This window comes from Ascaphus truei, chromosome 9 (assembly GCF_040206685.1).
Source record: "Ascaphus truei isolate aAscTru1 chromosome 9, aAscTru1.hap1, whole genome shotgun sequence".
NCBI lineage: Eukaryota > Metazoa > Chordata > Amphibia > Anura > Ascaphidae > Ascaphus > Ascaphus truei.
Genome location: NC_134491.1, coordinates 21,480,276 through 21,497,195, shown reverse-complemented (window position 1 = coordinate 21,497,195; position 16,920 = coordinate 21,480,276). Strand labels below are relative to the sequence as shown.

The 16,920-nt window shown below is 46.4% G+C and overlaps 1 protein-coding gene and 1 long non-coding RNA gene across 4 annotated transcripts in view; one reads left to right on the top strand and one right to left on the bottom strand.

Annotated features, from left to right (window-relative positions):
* The first annotated feature begins 24 nt into the window (after positions 1-24).
* Positions 25-9,174, top strand: KISS1 (KiSS-1 metastasis suppressor). The gene is made up of 2 exons (XM_075613711.1): positions 25-6,580; positions 7,895-9,174. Exons 1-2 carry the CDS (start codon positions 6,460-6,462, stop codon positions 8,188-8,190), a joined length of 417 nt encoding a protein of 138 aa, XP_075469826.1. The 5' UTR covers positions 25-6,459; the 3' UTR covers positions 8,191-9,174.
* The window catches only part of LOC142502565 (uncharacterized), a 40,825-nt gene continuing 31,470 nt past the window's right edge, over positions 7,566-16,920 (bottom strand). For 2 of the 3 annotated variants that reach the window (XR_012803794.1, XR_012803793.1), the window contains exon 4: positions 14,452-14,620. This is a non-coding gene — a long non-coding RNA (uncharacterized LOC142502565). Of the gene's footprint in view, positions 9,166-14,451; positions 14,621-16,920 lie in introns of those variants that run through there. The other variant, XR_012803795.1, reaches the window with a different exon arrangement.

Below are 16,920 nucleotides of genomic sequence, written 5' to 3'. Positions count from 1 at the left end.
GTGCGTGCGTGTGCGTGCGTGTGCGTGTGCGCGCTCGTGCATGTGTTTAAAATGATGTGTAATTGTGGGAGGGGAATGAAACAGATAACGAACTAAATGGAATAGATGAGGATACAAGGTGGTATGGAGGTAGAATGGGGGCAAGTGCAAGTTTGACAAGCAGTGAGACACCCATAGTAAATACAGATAATACTAGAAAACTTCTAAAGACTAAACAAAGTGGGCGCAGAAAGGAAGGAGCAGATAAGATAATAGTACAGGCTGAAAAAAACCTGAAATGCATGCTTGCTAATGCAAGAAGCCTGACAGATAAAATGGGGGAGCTTGAATTAATAGCTGCAAGGGAGCAGTATGATATCATAGGCATTACTGAAACATGGTGGGATGAAACTCATGACTGGACAGTTAATTTAGAGGGTTATTCCCTTTTTCGGAAGGATCGAACAAATAGAAGGGGAGGTGGAGTATGTTTATATGTTAAACCGGATCTAAAACCTATTATAAGGGATGATGTCTATGAAGGGAATGATGAAAATGTAGAGACTTTGTGGATAGAAATTAGCAGTGGAGGTAAAAGTATAAAGAAAATGTTTGTGGGAATATGCTATAAACCACCAAATATCTGTGAGATTGAGGAAGCTAAAATACTTTTGCAAATGGAGAAGGCATCAAAACTGGGTCATGTTTACATAATGGGGGATTATAATTATCCAGACATACAGTAGACTGCGGCAACGAGATTAGCATTACAACAAAAGGAAATAGGTTTTCGGAGGTGCGTAAAGACAATTATATGGCCCAAATTATTGAGGAACCAACCAGGAGAGGGGCAGTTCTGGATTTGGTCATATCAAACAATGTAGACGTAATAACAAATATTCAAGTCCTGGAACATTTGGGTAACAGTGATCATAACATGGTCTCATTTGAAATAAATTATTTAAAAACAGATTACTTGGGTTCAACAAAGACCTTAAACTTTAGAAAAGCAGATTTTAATAAACTGAGGATTAATCTACAAGTAATACATTAGGATGATGCTTTTGCATGGAAAAATGTAGAAGATAAATGGGCAGTCTTTAAAACATTGTTAGAAAAGCACACTTATCAGTGTATACCTCTGGGTAATAAGTATAAAAGAAATAAGTCAAAATCAATGTGGCTAAACAAACAGGTAGGGGAGGAAATGGACAAGAAGAGGAAGGCGTTTGGATTCTTTAAGTCAGAAGGGACGGAGACATCGTATCAGAATTATAAGGAATGTAACAAAAATTGCAAAAGGGCAATTAAATGAGCAAAAATGGATAATGAAAAAAGGATTGCAATAGAAAGTAAGGTCAACCCTAAAAAATTCTTTAAGTACCTTAATAACAAAAAAATTAGAAAAGAAAATATAGGACCCTTTCAGTGTGAGATCGGTAGGCAGATTAATGGAGATAAGGAAAACGCAGAGGTATTAAACAAATTATTTGCCTCTGTGTTTACCAGGGAAGAATCAAGTTCAATAGTAGGAAGCCACAACCGCCATATTAATGAACAATTGGTTAACTGAGGAAGAAGTTCATTAGCAGCTTGAAAAAATTAAAGTAAATAAGGCACCTGGCCCCGATGGCATACATCCAAGAGTTCTCAAGGAGTTAAGTTCAGTAATAGCCAAACCATTATATTTAATATTCAAGGACTCCATTTCCATAGGCTCAGTACCACAAGATTGGGGTAAAGCAGATGTGGTGCCTATATTTAAAAAGGGAGCTAGATCACAACCGGAATTACAGACCTGTAAGCCTGACTTCAATAGTGGGGAAACTACTTTAATACGGGATAATATTCAGGAATACCTAATGGAAAACAAAATTATTAGTACTGTAATAGCATGGATTTATGAAGGATAGACCAAACTAACCTTATTTGTTTCTTTGAGGAGGTAAGTTGGAATTTAGACCAGGGTAATACAGTTGATGTGGTCTACTTAGATTTTGCAAAGGCTTCTGATACGGTTCCACACAAGAGGTTGGTGTACAAAATAAAGCAAATTGGACTCAGTAATAATATATGCACCTGGATTGAGAACTGGTTGAAGGACAGACAACACAGTATTGTCATAAATTGAACTTTTTCAGGTTGGGCTAAGGTCGTGAGTGGAGTACCTCAGGGATCGGTACTGGGACCACTGCTTTTTAACTTGTTTATTAATGACCTTGAGGTTGGGATCGAGAGCAAAGTCTCCATCTTTGCTGATGATACTAAATTGTGTAAGGTAATAGAATCAGAGCAGGATGTAATTTCTCCCCAGAAGGACTTGGAGAGATTAGAAACGTGGGCAGGTAAATGGCAGATGAGGTTTAATACAGATAAATGTAAGGTTATGCATTTGGGAAGCAAGAATAAACAGGCGACTTACAAATTAAATGGAGATATATTGGGGGAATCCTTGATGGAGAAGGATTTAGGAGTGCTTGTAGACAGCAGGCTTAGCAATCGTGCCCAAAGTCATGCAGTAGCTGCAAAGGCAAACAGGATCTTATCTTGCAGTAAACGGGCAATGGAAGGGAAGTAAACATAATTATGCCCCTTTACAAAGCATTAGTAAGACCACACCTTGAATATGGAGTACAATTTTAGGCACCACTCCTTAGAAAAGACATTCTGGAACTAGAGAGAGTGCAGAGAAGAGCCACCAAATTAATAAAGGGGATGGACAATCTAACTTATGAGGAGAGGCTAACTAAATTAGATTTATTTACATTAGAAAAGAGGCGTCTAAGAGGGGATATGATAACTATATACAAATATATTCGGGGACAGTACAGGAATCTTTCAAAAGAACTATTAACCCCACGGGCAGTACTAAGGACTCGGGGCCATCCCTTAAGGTTGGAGGAAAGGAGATTTCACCAGCAACAAAGGAAAGGGTTCTTTACAGTAAGGGCAGTTAAAATGTGGGATTCATTACCCATGGAGACTGTGATGGCAGATACAATAGATTTGTTCAAAAAAAGGTTGGACATCTTTTTAGAAAGGAAAGGTATCCAGGGATATACCAAATAAGTATACATGGGAAGGATGTTGATCCAGGGATTAATCCGATTGCCAATTCTTGGAGTCAGGAAGGAATGTATTTTTCCCCTTATCAGACCTCATTGGATTATATGTCACTGGGGTTTTTTGTTTGCTTTCCTCTGGATCAATAGGGAAGTATAGATAAAGGATAAAGAGACCTGTGGTTACCCCTCACCAACGTGGGAGAGAAACTTCGACATTTAGAGAAAACGTGGTGTGAGCCACGTGCTGATGTACCGCTGCCCAACGTGGAACCTCGGGGTGCAGAGGGGTCATAGTAACACCATCATGGTGGGGATCTACTCCTGTAGCGTTTCGTTGGTGTTCTCCCCTAGCGTTGGCAGATTGGTACCATCATGGTCTCACTCCGAGCCATCTGCACCCCTAGGATCCACGTTGGGCAGCGTTGGCTGGCACGTGGTTGACACCACGTTTTCTCCAAATACCGACGTTTCTCCCCCACGTTTGGTGAGTGGTAACCACAGCTCTTTTTCCAAGCTTTCATTAAATAGATGTATAATATGTAGAAATACATCCTTGCTTCGTTTGGGTACTTGTTGAGTAACTATATACTGTAGATGATCCGAGATATAATGCCATCTGACCCGCCTCCAGTCTGACCCAGAATATACTGTATTATATTTAACTACACCAGTTTGTCAATCAGCTCCAGTTGCATTCAAGTTAACAGCCTTATCTACCAGTATACACCAGTCAATCAGCTCCAGTTGCATTCAAGTTAACAGCCTTATCTACCAGTATACACCAGTCAATCAGCTCCAGTTGCATTCAAGTTAACAGCCTTATCTACCAGTATACACCAGTCAATCAGCTCCAGTTGCATTCAAGTTAACAGCCTTATCTACCAGTATACACCAGTCAATCAGCTCCAGTTGCATTCAAGTTAACAGCCTTATCTACCAGTATACACCAGTCAATCAGCTCCAGTTGCATTAAAGTTAACAGCCTTATCTACCAGTATACACCAGTCAATCAGCTCCAGTTGCATTAAAGTTAACAGCCTTATCTACCAGTATACACCAGTCAATCAGCTCCAGTTGCATTAAAGTTAACAGCCTTATCTACCAGTATACACCAGTCAATCAGCTCCAGTTGCATTCAAGTTAACAGCCTTATCTACCAGTATACACCAGTCAATCAGCTCCAGTTGGAAGTTTTTAACATCCTTATCCATTGGTTATATTTACCTAGTTATGCAGTGATACCACAGACCTAGCTCTACTCTCTCTACCAGTATACGCTCAGTATACAGAATATATATATTTATGTATTTAATAGAATGATATTGCTTTCATCCTTATTTTTGCTAGAAAGGTTACGCCGGAAGCAAAAAGTAACAGCTTCAGATCACACGACGTTTTGTTTCGGATCAAATTCACATTTTCTATATATGAGTGTATATAAGTGTGTGTATGTGTGTATGTGTGTATGTGTGTCTGAACAGGGGCTGCACAACACGTTAGTGATGTCACCGTGTCCTTTGTATATAAGCCAGACCCTTTGATGCGGAGACAGACTCAGGTGCATGAACCAGGCACTGACAGGAGAGAGCAGAGGTGGGTGACAGTGACAGAGGTGAGTGTGTGACAGAGGTGTGTGATAGGGGCAGGTGGATGACCGTGACAGAGCTGGGTGACAATGACAGTAACAGAGGTGAGTGAGTGGCAGAGATGAGTGACAGAGGTGAGTGAGTGAAAGAAGTGGCTGACAATCACAGAGCTGTGTGACACTGACAGAGATGAGTGAGTGACAGGTGTGTGATTCGGGCAGTGGGTGACAGTGACAGAGGTGTGTGATAGTGACAGAGTTTAGTGACAGTGACAGGAGACAGAGTGAAAGGTAAGTGACACGTGAGCCTGTTATTCTGCATATTACACACTATATGGAATACCATACTTTATATCTCACTGGTTTCTTTCTATTATTCTTTCTTAATGGTTACCCCCTCTCTCTCACACATTCAATCTCTCTCATTTCCACTCTCTCACACCCGTCTCATTCCCCCAGCTCATCCTCTCTCTCATTCCCACTCTCTCTCACATTCCCCATCTCATCCTCCCTCATTCCCACTCTCTCTCACATCCCCTGTCTCATTCCCACTCTCTCACATCCCCTGTCTCATTCCCACTCTCACACTCCCCAATCTCATTCCCTCTCTCTCACATCCAATCTCATTCTGTCTCATTCCCTCTCTCTCACATCCAATCTCATTCTGTCTCATTCCCTCTCTCTCACATCCAATCTCATTCTCTCTCATTCCCTCTCTCTCACATCCCCCATCAAATCATCCCTCATTCCAACTCTCACATACCCCATCTCATTCCCTCTCATTCTCATGATCTCACATCCCCCCATCTCATTCTCTCTCATTCCCTCTCTCTCACATCCAATCTAATTTTCTCTAATTTCCACTCACACCCCCGTCTCATTCCCCCATCTCACCCTCCCTCTCATTCCCTCTCTCAGATTCCCCAATCTCATCCTCCCTCTCATTCCCACTCTCACATTTCCTAATCTCATTCTCTCTCACATCCAATCTCATTCTCTCTCATCCCCTCTCTCACATCCCCCCCTTATTCCCACTCTCACATCCCCTGTCTCATTCCCACTCACATCCAATCTCATTCTCTCTCATTTCCACTCTCACACACCCCCATCTCATTCTCACACTCTCTCACCCCCCCCCCCCCATCTCATTCTCTCACATTCCCCCTTATCTCTTTCTTTCTGTCCTGCTCTCTCCCTCCATGTCTCTGCTCTGTCTCTGCTCTCTCCCTCCATGTCTCTGCTCTCTCCCTCCATGTCTGTCTCTGCTCTGTATCTGCTCTCTCCCTCCATGTCTCTCTGTCTCTGCTCTCTCCCTCCATGTCTCTGCTCTGTCTCTGCTCTCCCCCTCCATGTCTCTCTGTCTCTCTCTGCTTGTCAGTGCTTTGTAGTTAAATATACTATTGATCCGTGGTCCAGCCTGTGGTCTCGATGTATCGCTAAGGCAATAGGGCACCTGAGTGAGTGCGCGGATGGGTGAGTATGAGAGGAGTGAAGGATTGAAAGGTGGGGAGAGAAGACCCAGGAACCCTTACAACCTTACATGTGCACCTTTAATGGGGGGGGGGGGGGAGAGATAGAGAGGAGTATCAGTTAATTCTACACCCAGAACTCCTGCTCTGAAGTTGATGACTGAGGAAAGAGGTGAAAAGTCCTTCACTGAAGGGGTGGTGGATGCACGGAAAGGGCTCCCAGCAGAGGGTGGAAGAGGCTAAATAGTCATCGGATTCAGAAATACTGGGTGAGGTTCTTATCTGCCGCACCCCTCAGCAGGTTGCCTGTACCCGTGCACGTTTGGGGTCTCCCCTTCCCCCTGACACCCCCTCGCTGTTGATGCCTCCAGGTAGAGGGGCAGACACGATGATCTCACCTGCCCTGTCTCTGCTTATGCTGCTGGTGGGAGTTCACCTGGGAGAGTCTGAGAAGGGTCCCAATCAGATCCCCAAATTCTCAGGTAGGTTGAACCCCACCCCTGCTGACTGCACTAGTTCATGGATTATATGACATAGAAGCGCCCATGCTGTGCAGCGCCTGTCCTGTTTACCTACAAATGACTTTATTGCCTGCAGACCATGAAGTTTTCATCTGGCCAGACTGAGGCTTTTCTAATACCTAGTGCGGGCGGGAGGGGGGGGGGGGGAGGCAACTCCAGTCCTCAAGGGCCACCAACAGGTCAGGTTTTAAGGATGTCCCAGCTTCAGCACATGTGGCTATATATATATATGTATGTATGTGTCTGACAGCACTTCTAAATTAGAGGTTGTGTGTGTTTCACTGGTGCACAGAGAAAAGCATAACCCCAAGAGGTCCAAATACAAAATAGTGATACACAAATAACCCCAGCACTCAAAGTGAAGAGAGAATACAAGAATTATGCTAAAAATCAAACCGTGTGTCGATAGTTAAATGAAAATGGATATACAGTCGTATGTAAGACAGCGTCTGAATACTACATGAGAGAGAATCGTAACTGCTGAGAAATGCAAGCTCAGAATGTTTGCCATCTGCATGGCACACCTGCATGGCGCACCTGCATGGCGCACCTGCATGGCGCATCTGCATGGCACACCTGCATGGCAGAGTGATTGCAGGTAAGTACTTCTCACTGTGCTAGTTATGCTGTGTGCCATGTTCTGATCCGTCTGCTGCAGATATATATCTACACTCACTGTATATATTTCTCACTCGGTTCTCTTGCCTTGTATATATTTGGTTAGTTCTCTGTATATATACCCTTATGCCTTTTTTGCTTGTGTAAACTACACAAGTTTGACTTGGAGACCACCGAGGTTTTCCGAGTTTAGTGATAACCTTTGGATGCTCAGAATATCAGCAGTTACGATTCTATCTCATGTAGTGTTCAGACGACGTGTCTTACATACAACTGTATATCCATTTGCATTTAACTACGTTTTGATTTTTAGCAGAATTCTTCTCTTCACTTTGAGTACTGAAGTTATTTGTATATAACAGATATATTAACGGTAACATGAACAGGGGGAGAAAGCTCCAGTGTATAACTTTATATAGCACACAATGTATCTCATATTAAAGCACCGTGTACACTATCAGTACTATACTGGACAAAAAGTTCCAGGATTGATGCAGATTATAAACTGTGTGGGTCAGTGACCTCTTCCTCCTTGAATCAGCAAATATAATGTGTATAACATATTTTATATTATGTCACGCCCATTGTAATGCGCTAGGGAAGATGTTGGACCCTTATAATGAATGATAACGTTGACACCATCTGACTATCCTGCAGGGGAAGAGGACAGCCAGTGGCCCGGCTCCCTGCCGTGCCCAGAGAAGATGCCTGCCGTATGGAGGGAGGAGCAGACGCCCGTTCTTGCCCGCCTCTGCCGGAGGAAGAAGCTGCCCCCCCTAGACCAGCTGTGGCCGTCGGAGCCTCCCTTGCCCAGCCGGGATATTCACGAACCCGAGGGGGCGCTTCTGGTGGAACGAATGAAGGATCTCTCCACCTACAACTGGAACTCCTTCGGGCTGAGATACGGGAAGAGGGCAGCTGGGGCGGTGAAGGCCAAAATGAAGATCTGGTAGTGTCAGTGAAGGTTGTGAGGGTGTGATCTGCCTGGGGAGCTCTGGAGTATGTTGCAGTCTGTGATACCTAATACTGGACTTACACAAGCATTTCCTCTTAGATCTAATGCTGGTGTAGGAGGTACCCAGAGCTTGTCTGTGAGCTGAAGATTTGTTACATGCTGTGAGACCTTTGAATGTAGCAACAGCATAGTTCTTAGATTTAACATTGTTTACAGAGCTTTCCAAACCTCACAGGTCTCTTTTTCATGTGTACAGAGCTTTCCAACCCTTACAGGTCTCTTCTTCACGTGTACAGAGCTTTCCGAGCCTCAATGGGTTTTTCTTCATGTGTACAGATCTTTCCAAACCTCAGTGGTCTCTATTTCACGTGTACAGAGCTTTCCAACCCTTACAGGTCTCTTCTTCACGTGTACAGAGCTTTCCGAGCCGCCGTTTTTTTTTCTTCATGTGTACAGATCTTTCCAAACCTCAGCGGTCTCTTCTTTATATGTACATAGTTTTCCAAACCTCACAGGTCTCTTAATCATGTGAACAGCTATCCAAACCTCTCCTGTCTCTTCTTCATGTGTACAGAGCTTTCCAAACCTCACGTCTGTTCTTCATAGGTACAGTTTTCCAAACCTCACAGGTCTCTTCTTCACGTGTACAGAGCTTTCCAAACCTCACAGGTCTCTTCTTCATGACACGAAGACATCTGTGAGGTTTGGAAAGCTCTGTACACGTGAAGAAGAGACCCGTGAGGTTTGGAAAGCTCTGTGCACATTATTATATCTTTTCAGAATTCTCTTGTCAGTCCATTAGAAGTGACACTACTTCTTGGATTTGCAAAGTGTTGTTATGCGGTATTAAACTTCTGTACACTGGTCTCACGCTCCGATGAAGCATCACACAGACCGACGCAGCAGCACATCCGTGTTCCAACTATTTCTAGTTCTTGTTCCTGCAGCGGTTCCATCGTCAGTCTGTATTTATCTATAAATAATAAATATATTATATACACTTTTGTTCTTGAATTTCTTCTGCACGGAAAGAGGACTTGGCTGGTATTAGCGATACATAGCTCGTAATATTTCACCTTTTTAATGATTTATTTGCCAATGTTTCATGCACGCCCCGATCTATAAATAGAACGGTGACATATTAGGCGTATTTTATTGTTATGTTAAATGGTATAAAACGGCTACTGAATAATCCCTTTCTGCTTCTTTATATACGTGTGTTTCTGAGTGTTACCGGACCCTCAATTGTACCCTCTAGCTTTTATGTATGTGTGTATATCAGGGGGGGGGGGGCAACTTCACGCCTTAAGGGCCACCAACAGGTCAGGTTTTCAGGATCTCCCTGCTTCAGCACACTGAACCACTGATTGAGCCACTTGTGCTGAAGCAGGGGCAGATTGAGCCACCTGTGCTGAAGCAGGGATATCCTGAAAACCTGACCTGTTGGTGGCCATTGAGGCCTGGCGTTGCCCGCCCCCTGGTGTATATGTTTATTTGTATCGCGCCACCCATGTACACAGTGCTTTACAGCAGTAACACAGGTGGCATACTAGGAATAAACGCTTCATACATAAAGGTAGACATTAGGAAAAGGAGTCCCTGCCCCGAAGAGCTTACAATCTAAGTGTTTATTTCAGTTCTTGATACACGATACTGTTTGGTTATTTTTGCTTTCGGAGATAAAGTCTCTTGTTCATGGCCTGGAAATCTGGCATGTTCCTGCAGGGGATTGACACGGAGCACAGACGGAGATAAGGGGTGTCAACGGGGGGGGGGCGGGGGGAGGGGAGGAGGGCCAGGGGGGGGGAGGAGGGCCAGGGGGGGGATACTGAGGTTTTTGAAGTTAAACTTCTTTCCTGGCGCCTACAGGGTTTTCATGGGGAAAAAAATGCATTGCCTTGTAACGAAAAACCGTAACAGAAGTGACGCTGCTAATGTGCGCGCATGCGCAGAAGAGGAGCTTGCGCAGTGCTCCCTTGTCCACCAAGTACATTGGCGCTCCCCGTCTTCCAGCACGCATGCGCACTAACGGCAGCGGGCCTCTGCACATGGCCGCGGGCTACTGGAATAGCAGAGAGAGAGAGCTGCAGTGACTGAGCTGTGTGTGAGGAAGTAGGGAGTGAGTACTGGAATAGCAGAGACAGCAGCAGTGACTGAGCTGTGTGTGAGGAAGTAGGGAGTGAGTACTGGAATAGCAGAGGGGACTGCAGTGACAGCTGTGTGTGAGGAAGTAGGGAGTGAGTACTGGAATAGCAGAGAGAGCTGCAGTGACTGAGCTGTGTGTGAGGAAGTAGGGAGTGAGTACTGGAATAGCAGAGACAGCTGCAGTGACTGAGATGTGTGTGAGGAAGAAGGGAGTGAGTACTGGAATAGCAGAGGTTGACTGCAGTGACTGAGCTGTGTGTGAGGAAGTAGGGAGTGAGTACTGGAATAGCAGAGGGGACTGCAGTGACTGAGCTGTGTGTGAGGAAGTAGGGAGTGAGTACTGGAATAGCAGAGACAGCAGCAGTGACTGAGCTGTGTGTGAGGAAGTAGGGAGTGAGTACTGGAATAGCAGAGGGGACTGCAGTGACAGCTGTGTGTGAGGAAGTAGGGAGTGAGTACTGGAATAGCAGAGAGAGCTGCAGTGACTGAGCTGTGTGTGAGGAAGTAGGGAGTGAGTACTGGAATAGCAGAGACAGCTGCAGTGACTGAGATGTGTGTGAGGAAGAAGGGAGTGAGTACTGGAATAGCAGAGGTTGACTGCAGTGACTGAGCTGTGTGTGAGGAAGTAGGGAGTGAGTACTGGAATAGCAGAGGGGACTGCAGTGACTGAGCTGTGTGTGAGGAAGTAGGGAGTGAGTACTGGAATAGCAGAGAGAGCTGCAGTGACTGAGCTGTGTGTGAGGAAGTAGGGAGTGAGTACTGGAATAGCAGAGACAGCAGCAGTGACTGAGCTGTGTGTGAGGAAGTAGGGAGTGAGTACTGGAATAGCAGAGACAGCTGCAGTGACTGAGATGTGTGTGAGGAAGAAGGGAGTGAGTACTGGAATAGCAGAGGGGACTGCAGTGACTGAGCTGTGTGTGAGGAAGTAGGGAGTGAGTACTGGAATAGCAGAGACAGCTGCAGTGACTGAGCTGTGTGTGAGGAAGTAGGGAGTGAGTACTGGAATAGCAGAGAGAGCTGCAGTGACTGAGCTGTGTGTGAGGAAGTAGGGAGTGAGTACTGGAATAGCAGAGACAGCTGCAGTGACTGAGCTGTGTGTGAGGAAGTAGGGAGTGAGTACTGGAATAGCAGAGACAGCTGCAGTGACTGAGCTGTGTGTGAGGAAGAAGGGAGTGAGTACTGGAATAGCAGAGACAGCTGCAGTGACTGAGCTGTGTGTGAGGAAGTAGGGAGTGAGTACTGGAATAGCAGAGACAGCTGCAGTGACTGAGCTGTGTGTGAGGAAGTAGGGAGTGAGTACTGGAATAGCAGAGACAGCTGCAGTGACTGAGCTGTGTGTGAGGAAGTAGGGAGTGAGTACTGGAATAGCAGAGACAGCTGCAGTGACTGAGCTGTGTGTGAGGAAGTAGGGAGTGAGTACTGGAATAGCAGAGACAGCTGCAGTGACTGAGCTGTGTGTGAGGAAGTAGGGAGTGAGTACTGGAATAGCAGAGACAGCTGCAGTGACTGAGCTGTGTGTGAGGAAGAAGGGAGTGAGTACTGGAATAGCAGAGACAGCTGCAGTGACTGAGCTGTGTGTGAGGAAGTAGGGAGTGAGTACTGGAATAGCAGAGACAGCTGCAGTGACTGAGCTGTGTGTGAGGAAGTAGGGAGTGAGTACTGGAATAGCAGAGACAGCTGCAGTGACTGAGCTGTGTGTGAGGAAGTAGGGAGTGAGTACTGGAATAGCAGAGACAGCTGCAGTGACTGAGCTGTGTGTGAGGAAGTAGGGAGTGAGTACTGGAATAGCAGAGACAGCTGCAGTGACTGAGCTGTGTGTGAGGAAGTAGGGAGTGAGTACTGGAATAGCAGAGACAGCTGCAGTGACTGAGCTGTGTGTGAGGAAGTAGGGAGTGAGTACTGGAATAGCAGAGACAGCTCCAGTGACTGAGCTGTGTGTGAGGAAGTAGGGAGTGAGTACTGGAATTGCAGAGAGAGCTGCAGTGACTGAGCTGTGTGTGAGGAAGTAGGGAGTGAGTACTGGAATAGCAGAGAGAGCTGCTGTGACTGAGCTGTGTGTGAGGAAGTAGGGAGTGAGTACTGGAATAGCAGAGACAGCTGCAGTGACTGAGCTGTGTGTGAGGAAGTAGGGAGTGAATACTGGAATAGCAGAGAGAGCTGCTGTGACTGAGCTGTGTGTGAGGAAGTAGGGAGTGAGTACTGGAATAGCAGAGACAGCTGCAGTGACTGAGCTGTGTGTGAGGAAGTAGGGAGTGAGTACTGGAATTGCAGAGAGAGCTGCAGTGACTGAGCTGTGTGTGAGGAAGTAGGGAGTGAGTACTGGAATAGCAGAGAGAGCTGCTGTGACTGAGCTGTGTGTGAGGAAGTAGGGAGTGAGTACTGGAATAGCAGAGAGAGCTGCTGTGACTGAGCTGTGTGTGAGGAAGTAGGGAGTGAGTACTGGAATAGCAGAGACAGCTGCAGTGACTGAGCTGTGTGTGAGGAAGTAGGGAGTGAGTACTGGAATAGCAGAGTGTATGAGTGTGTAAGATAAACAGAAAGGAGTCTGTGTATTGTCCCGTGTTTCTGCGCTCTTACAATATGGAGGTAACTTTGAGTCATATAATTAGGAATCCGCGTGGCGTTCCAACATTTGGTAAAAAGAATCGTACTCGCAAGATACAGGTAATAGGAAAACACTTGTATATAGCGGCACTGTACTCTGTATATAGCGGCACTGTACTCTGTACTGTATGCACACAGCACCCAGGGTATTGTGCAGCATTTATTTATATTACTCACATTAGAAATGTTATTACAAGTGGTGACGATTCCGACATAAGGGATGTGTAAAAAAAAAAAATATATATATATATATATGCAAATGTAAATATTACTGTATGCTCATTTGCATGTCTTAGGCAGGTCTGCAACCCCGCCTTTCACCATTATCACCCAGCACACAGCACTTCCACGGCAGCAAGGGATTCTGGGAAATGACATGCAAATGAGCACACAGTGCCACTTTTTGCTTCAAAAACCATTTTTAACATGGTTCCCTATAGGCTTAAGCTTGCTGCATGGTCACAGCTTTGAGCACAGCCAGGGTTAAGGTGCATACCCAGAAAACCCACCCGCAGACAGTCGTTTCGACCTTAATGGGTCTCATCAGTGTGGGGTTGGTTAACTGGGTATGCAGAGAAGCTAAAGGATGGGGCCTACCATAATACTGAGTTAAGTTATGGTGAGTAAAAAAAAAATATATATATATATATATATATATATATATATATATATATATATATCCAGGTTTACAGCTATAGGAGACTGGCAGCTGAGGTGAATAACTGAAACTGCAAGAAACAAAGAATCCTGCTGTAGAAGTACAATGCACACCATGACCCGCGCACTGTGTATACAGAGTATACACCATGACCCGCGTACTGTGTATACAGAGAATACACCATGACCCGCGCACTGTGTATACAGAGAATACACCATGACCCGCGTACTGTGTATACAGAGTATACACCATGACACGCACACTGTGTATACAGAGAATACACCATGAACCGCGTACTGTGTATACAGAGTATACACCATGACACGCACACTGTGTATACAGAGAATACACCATGACCCGCGCACTGTGTATACAGAGTATACACCATGACATGCATATGTGACCCGCGTACTGTGTATACAGAGTATACACCGTGACCCGCGCACTGTGTATACAGAGAATACACCCTGACCCGCGCACTGTGTATACAGAGTATACACCGTGACCCGCGCACTGTGTATACAGAGAATACACCATGACCCGCGCACTGTGTATACAGAGTATACACCGTGATCCGCGCACTGTGTATACAGAGAATACACCATGACCCGCGCATTGTGTATACAGAGTATACACCGTGACCCGCGCACTGTGTATAGAGTATACACCATGACGCGCACTGTGTATACAGATAATACACCGTGACACGCGCACTGTGTATAGAGTATGTTGAGGTTCCCTTCTCAAGTCAGGGTCTCTACTGCTCAGATGTGGGCTCCAAATTAGTATAACACAGGCCTGGGTGCACCCCGGATCCCAATAAATGACACACACAGAGTCATGTATCAGTTCCCTCAGGCTCCGCAGCTCAGACTGACGTGCCGGGTATGTGTATTACAGAATATATAGGCAGACAATACGTTTCAGTTTCGTTTCTCTGTAAATCATAGACTTTAGTTTCGTCTCTCTGTTCCAGCTGAATTCACAGGAAACCGAGAGTTAGCAGGCAAAGGGCTCCTGGCTTTATTTCAATTTACCTCAGAGAGAGAGAGAGAGAGAGAGAGAGAGAGAGAGAGAGAGAGAGAGAGAGACTTATTAGCTTATATAAAAACATACTGCGTTATTTCCAAGCCTTGCAATTAAAGCAGATTCAATATGGTTGAATGCATACAAAATGGACGAATAGTTTCTTATAATACTTTATTACCTTCACAAGTATACACCATGACACGCACTGTGTATACAGAGAATACACTGTGACACGTGCACTGTGTATACAGATTATACACCATGACCCGCGCACTGTGTATACAGAGAATACACCATGACCCGCGCACTGTGTATACAGAGCGATCGATGTGCAAGGCGTCTCACCTAAATGTGCGTTACCCCCTGTCTAGACCCTGAGATATGCGTTTTGCAGGATAGAGAGGGAGGAATTGGGGGGGGAGGACATGTGAGTAACTCCGCCTTTAGCGCTGTCCTAACTAGCGGTACGTTAAATCCCGGCGGTCACTATTCCGGAGCTCAGGGGACCGGCGCTGTTACACACCATTAGCACGAACGCCCATTACAGTAACACGAGCTTGCCCCGGCTGCAAGCTGCTATTAATGCATCGCCAGTGAGCTGTGAATCCCTGTAACACTTAGCGACGTGTTAACTGAAGTTAACGCCTCGTTGGGTCACTAACGGAGCCTTGTGGCTCTGTGTCTCTTCTCAGCTCCTTCTCACTATGACTCTCCCGTCTCCGGTCCTCACATCCCTGCCCCTTGCTGCACCGTGACCTTCCTGTCACCGCTCTGTCACTCCGGTCTCTTTGTCACATCTTTGTCATCAACCCTTTAAATAAATTGGCAATCAGAAATCCGGCCTCTCTTGGGGCCCACGGACAAAGCCGCCCTCCCTCTCGCCGCTCCCACTCCACTCCTGTCCCCTTTGTGTCCTCGCCGGACACAGCTGGTGACGCTCCCCACGAGATGGCAGCAGAAATGAATGCATTATTGGATTAAATTCCTCGCTGCTCAGCACCTGTGACTTCCTGATTGGGGGGGGGGAAGGAGGAGGGGGTCGGTTCGGGGGACTCGCTACACATCCCCGAGCTGCCCAGTCCTAGAGGTGCCAGGCACTTTATCCCTAGAGGTGCCAGGCACTTTATCCCTAGAGGTGCCAGGCACTTTATCCCTAGAGGTGCCAGGCACTTTATCCCTAGAGGTGCCAGGCACTTTATCCCTAGAGGTGCCAGGCACTTTATCCCTAGAGGTGCCAGGCACTTTATCCCTAGAGGTGCCAGGCTGCACAACCTCCCGGAATCCTCAGATGAAAACAAAAAGTCTTCGCCCCCCCCCCCCCCTTTCCCATTCCTGGGGGAAACCCAAGATCTCCCCTCTGCCCCCCTCTGGCACCGGAGGAAGATGGTAAAGACGCCAGCCACGACCTGCCAGCGTCAGTGCCCTCCCCACCTCCGTCACTCTGTGCCACCCAGACAGTGACATCACTGTGGGAATGTCACTGCTGGAGCTTTTCCCCGCGCACTTTGCACAACACAGGGCCTGACTTCTGTCATTACTGTGGCAGGGATGCAGAGCCTGGCACCTGTAGGGCTGGATAGCTAAGCGGGTGGTTATAAGGGGGCTGGCACCTCTAGGGACAGACGGAGCAGGAGGTGGGAGCAGGTATTCAGTGTGGCACCTCTCAGGATGGACAGCTCAGGAGATGGGTGCTGGGTACAAAGCCTGGCACCTCTAGGGCTGGAGAACGCACAGGAGCAGGTAAAAAGTGAAATCTCCCCCACTTCTCTCTTTGTACTGCGCTGCGCTACATGTTGGCGCCACATAAATAAACCCAAATACTAATATCAATTACTGAATAACAAGCTGTTCGCTCCCTCAGCACAGACTTAATTCCCAGACATCCTCTGCCCCACTACGCTTGGTATTGAGGGTCCTCTCCTGACCCTCCCCTGACAGAGGTCGGGGTGTGGGTGTAGGGAGGAGGGGGAGATTGTTTTGGGAACAGCCCCTGTTGCGTGGAACCTGAGCCCCTGAGAGGGGCAGAGTGTGGGAAAGCTCCCAGAAGCCAATGAGAAGTTTCCCCAGCCTCTTGACCTGGGAGTTAAACTCTTAAATCTGCAGAGCACCCAGGGATGAGAGGGGAGGGGTGGAAGGGAGAAGAAGGGGGCACAGAGGGCAGTGGGGACGTTGGGCAGCATTTTCAGTCCCTAAATGGTTTCACACAGGACTCGGGTCACAGAGAGACACCATCGCCTGCCAGAACACAGTAACCCCTTCAGTTCTGGAGTCCCATAGTAATAAAAGTATAGT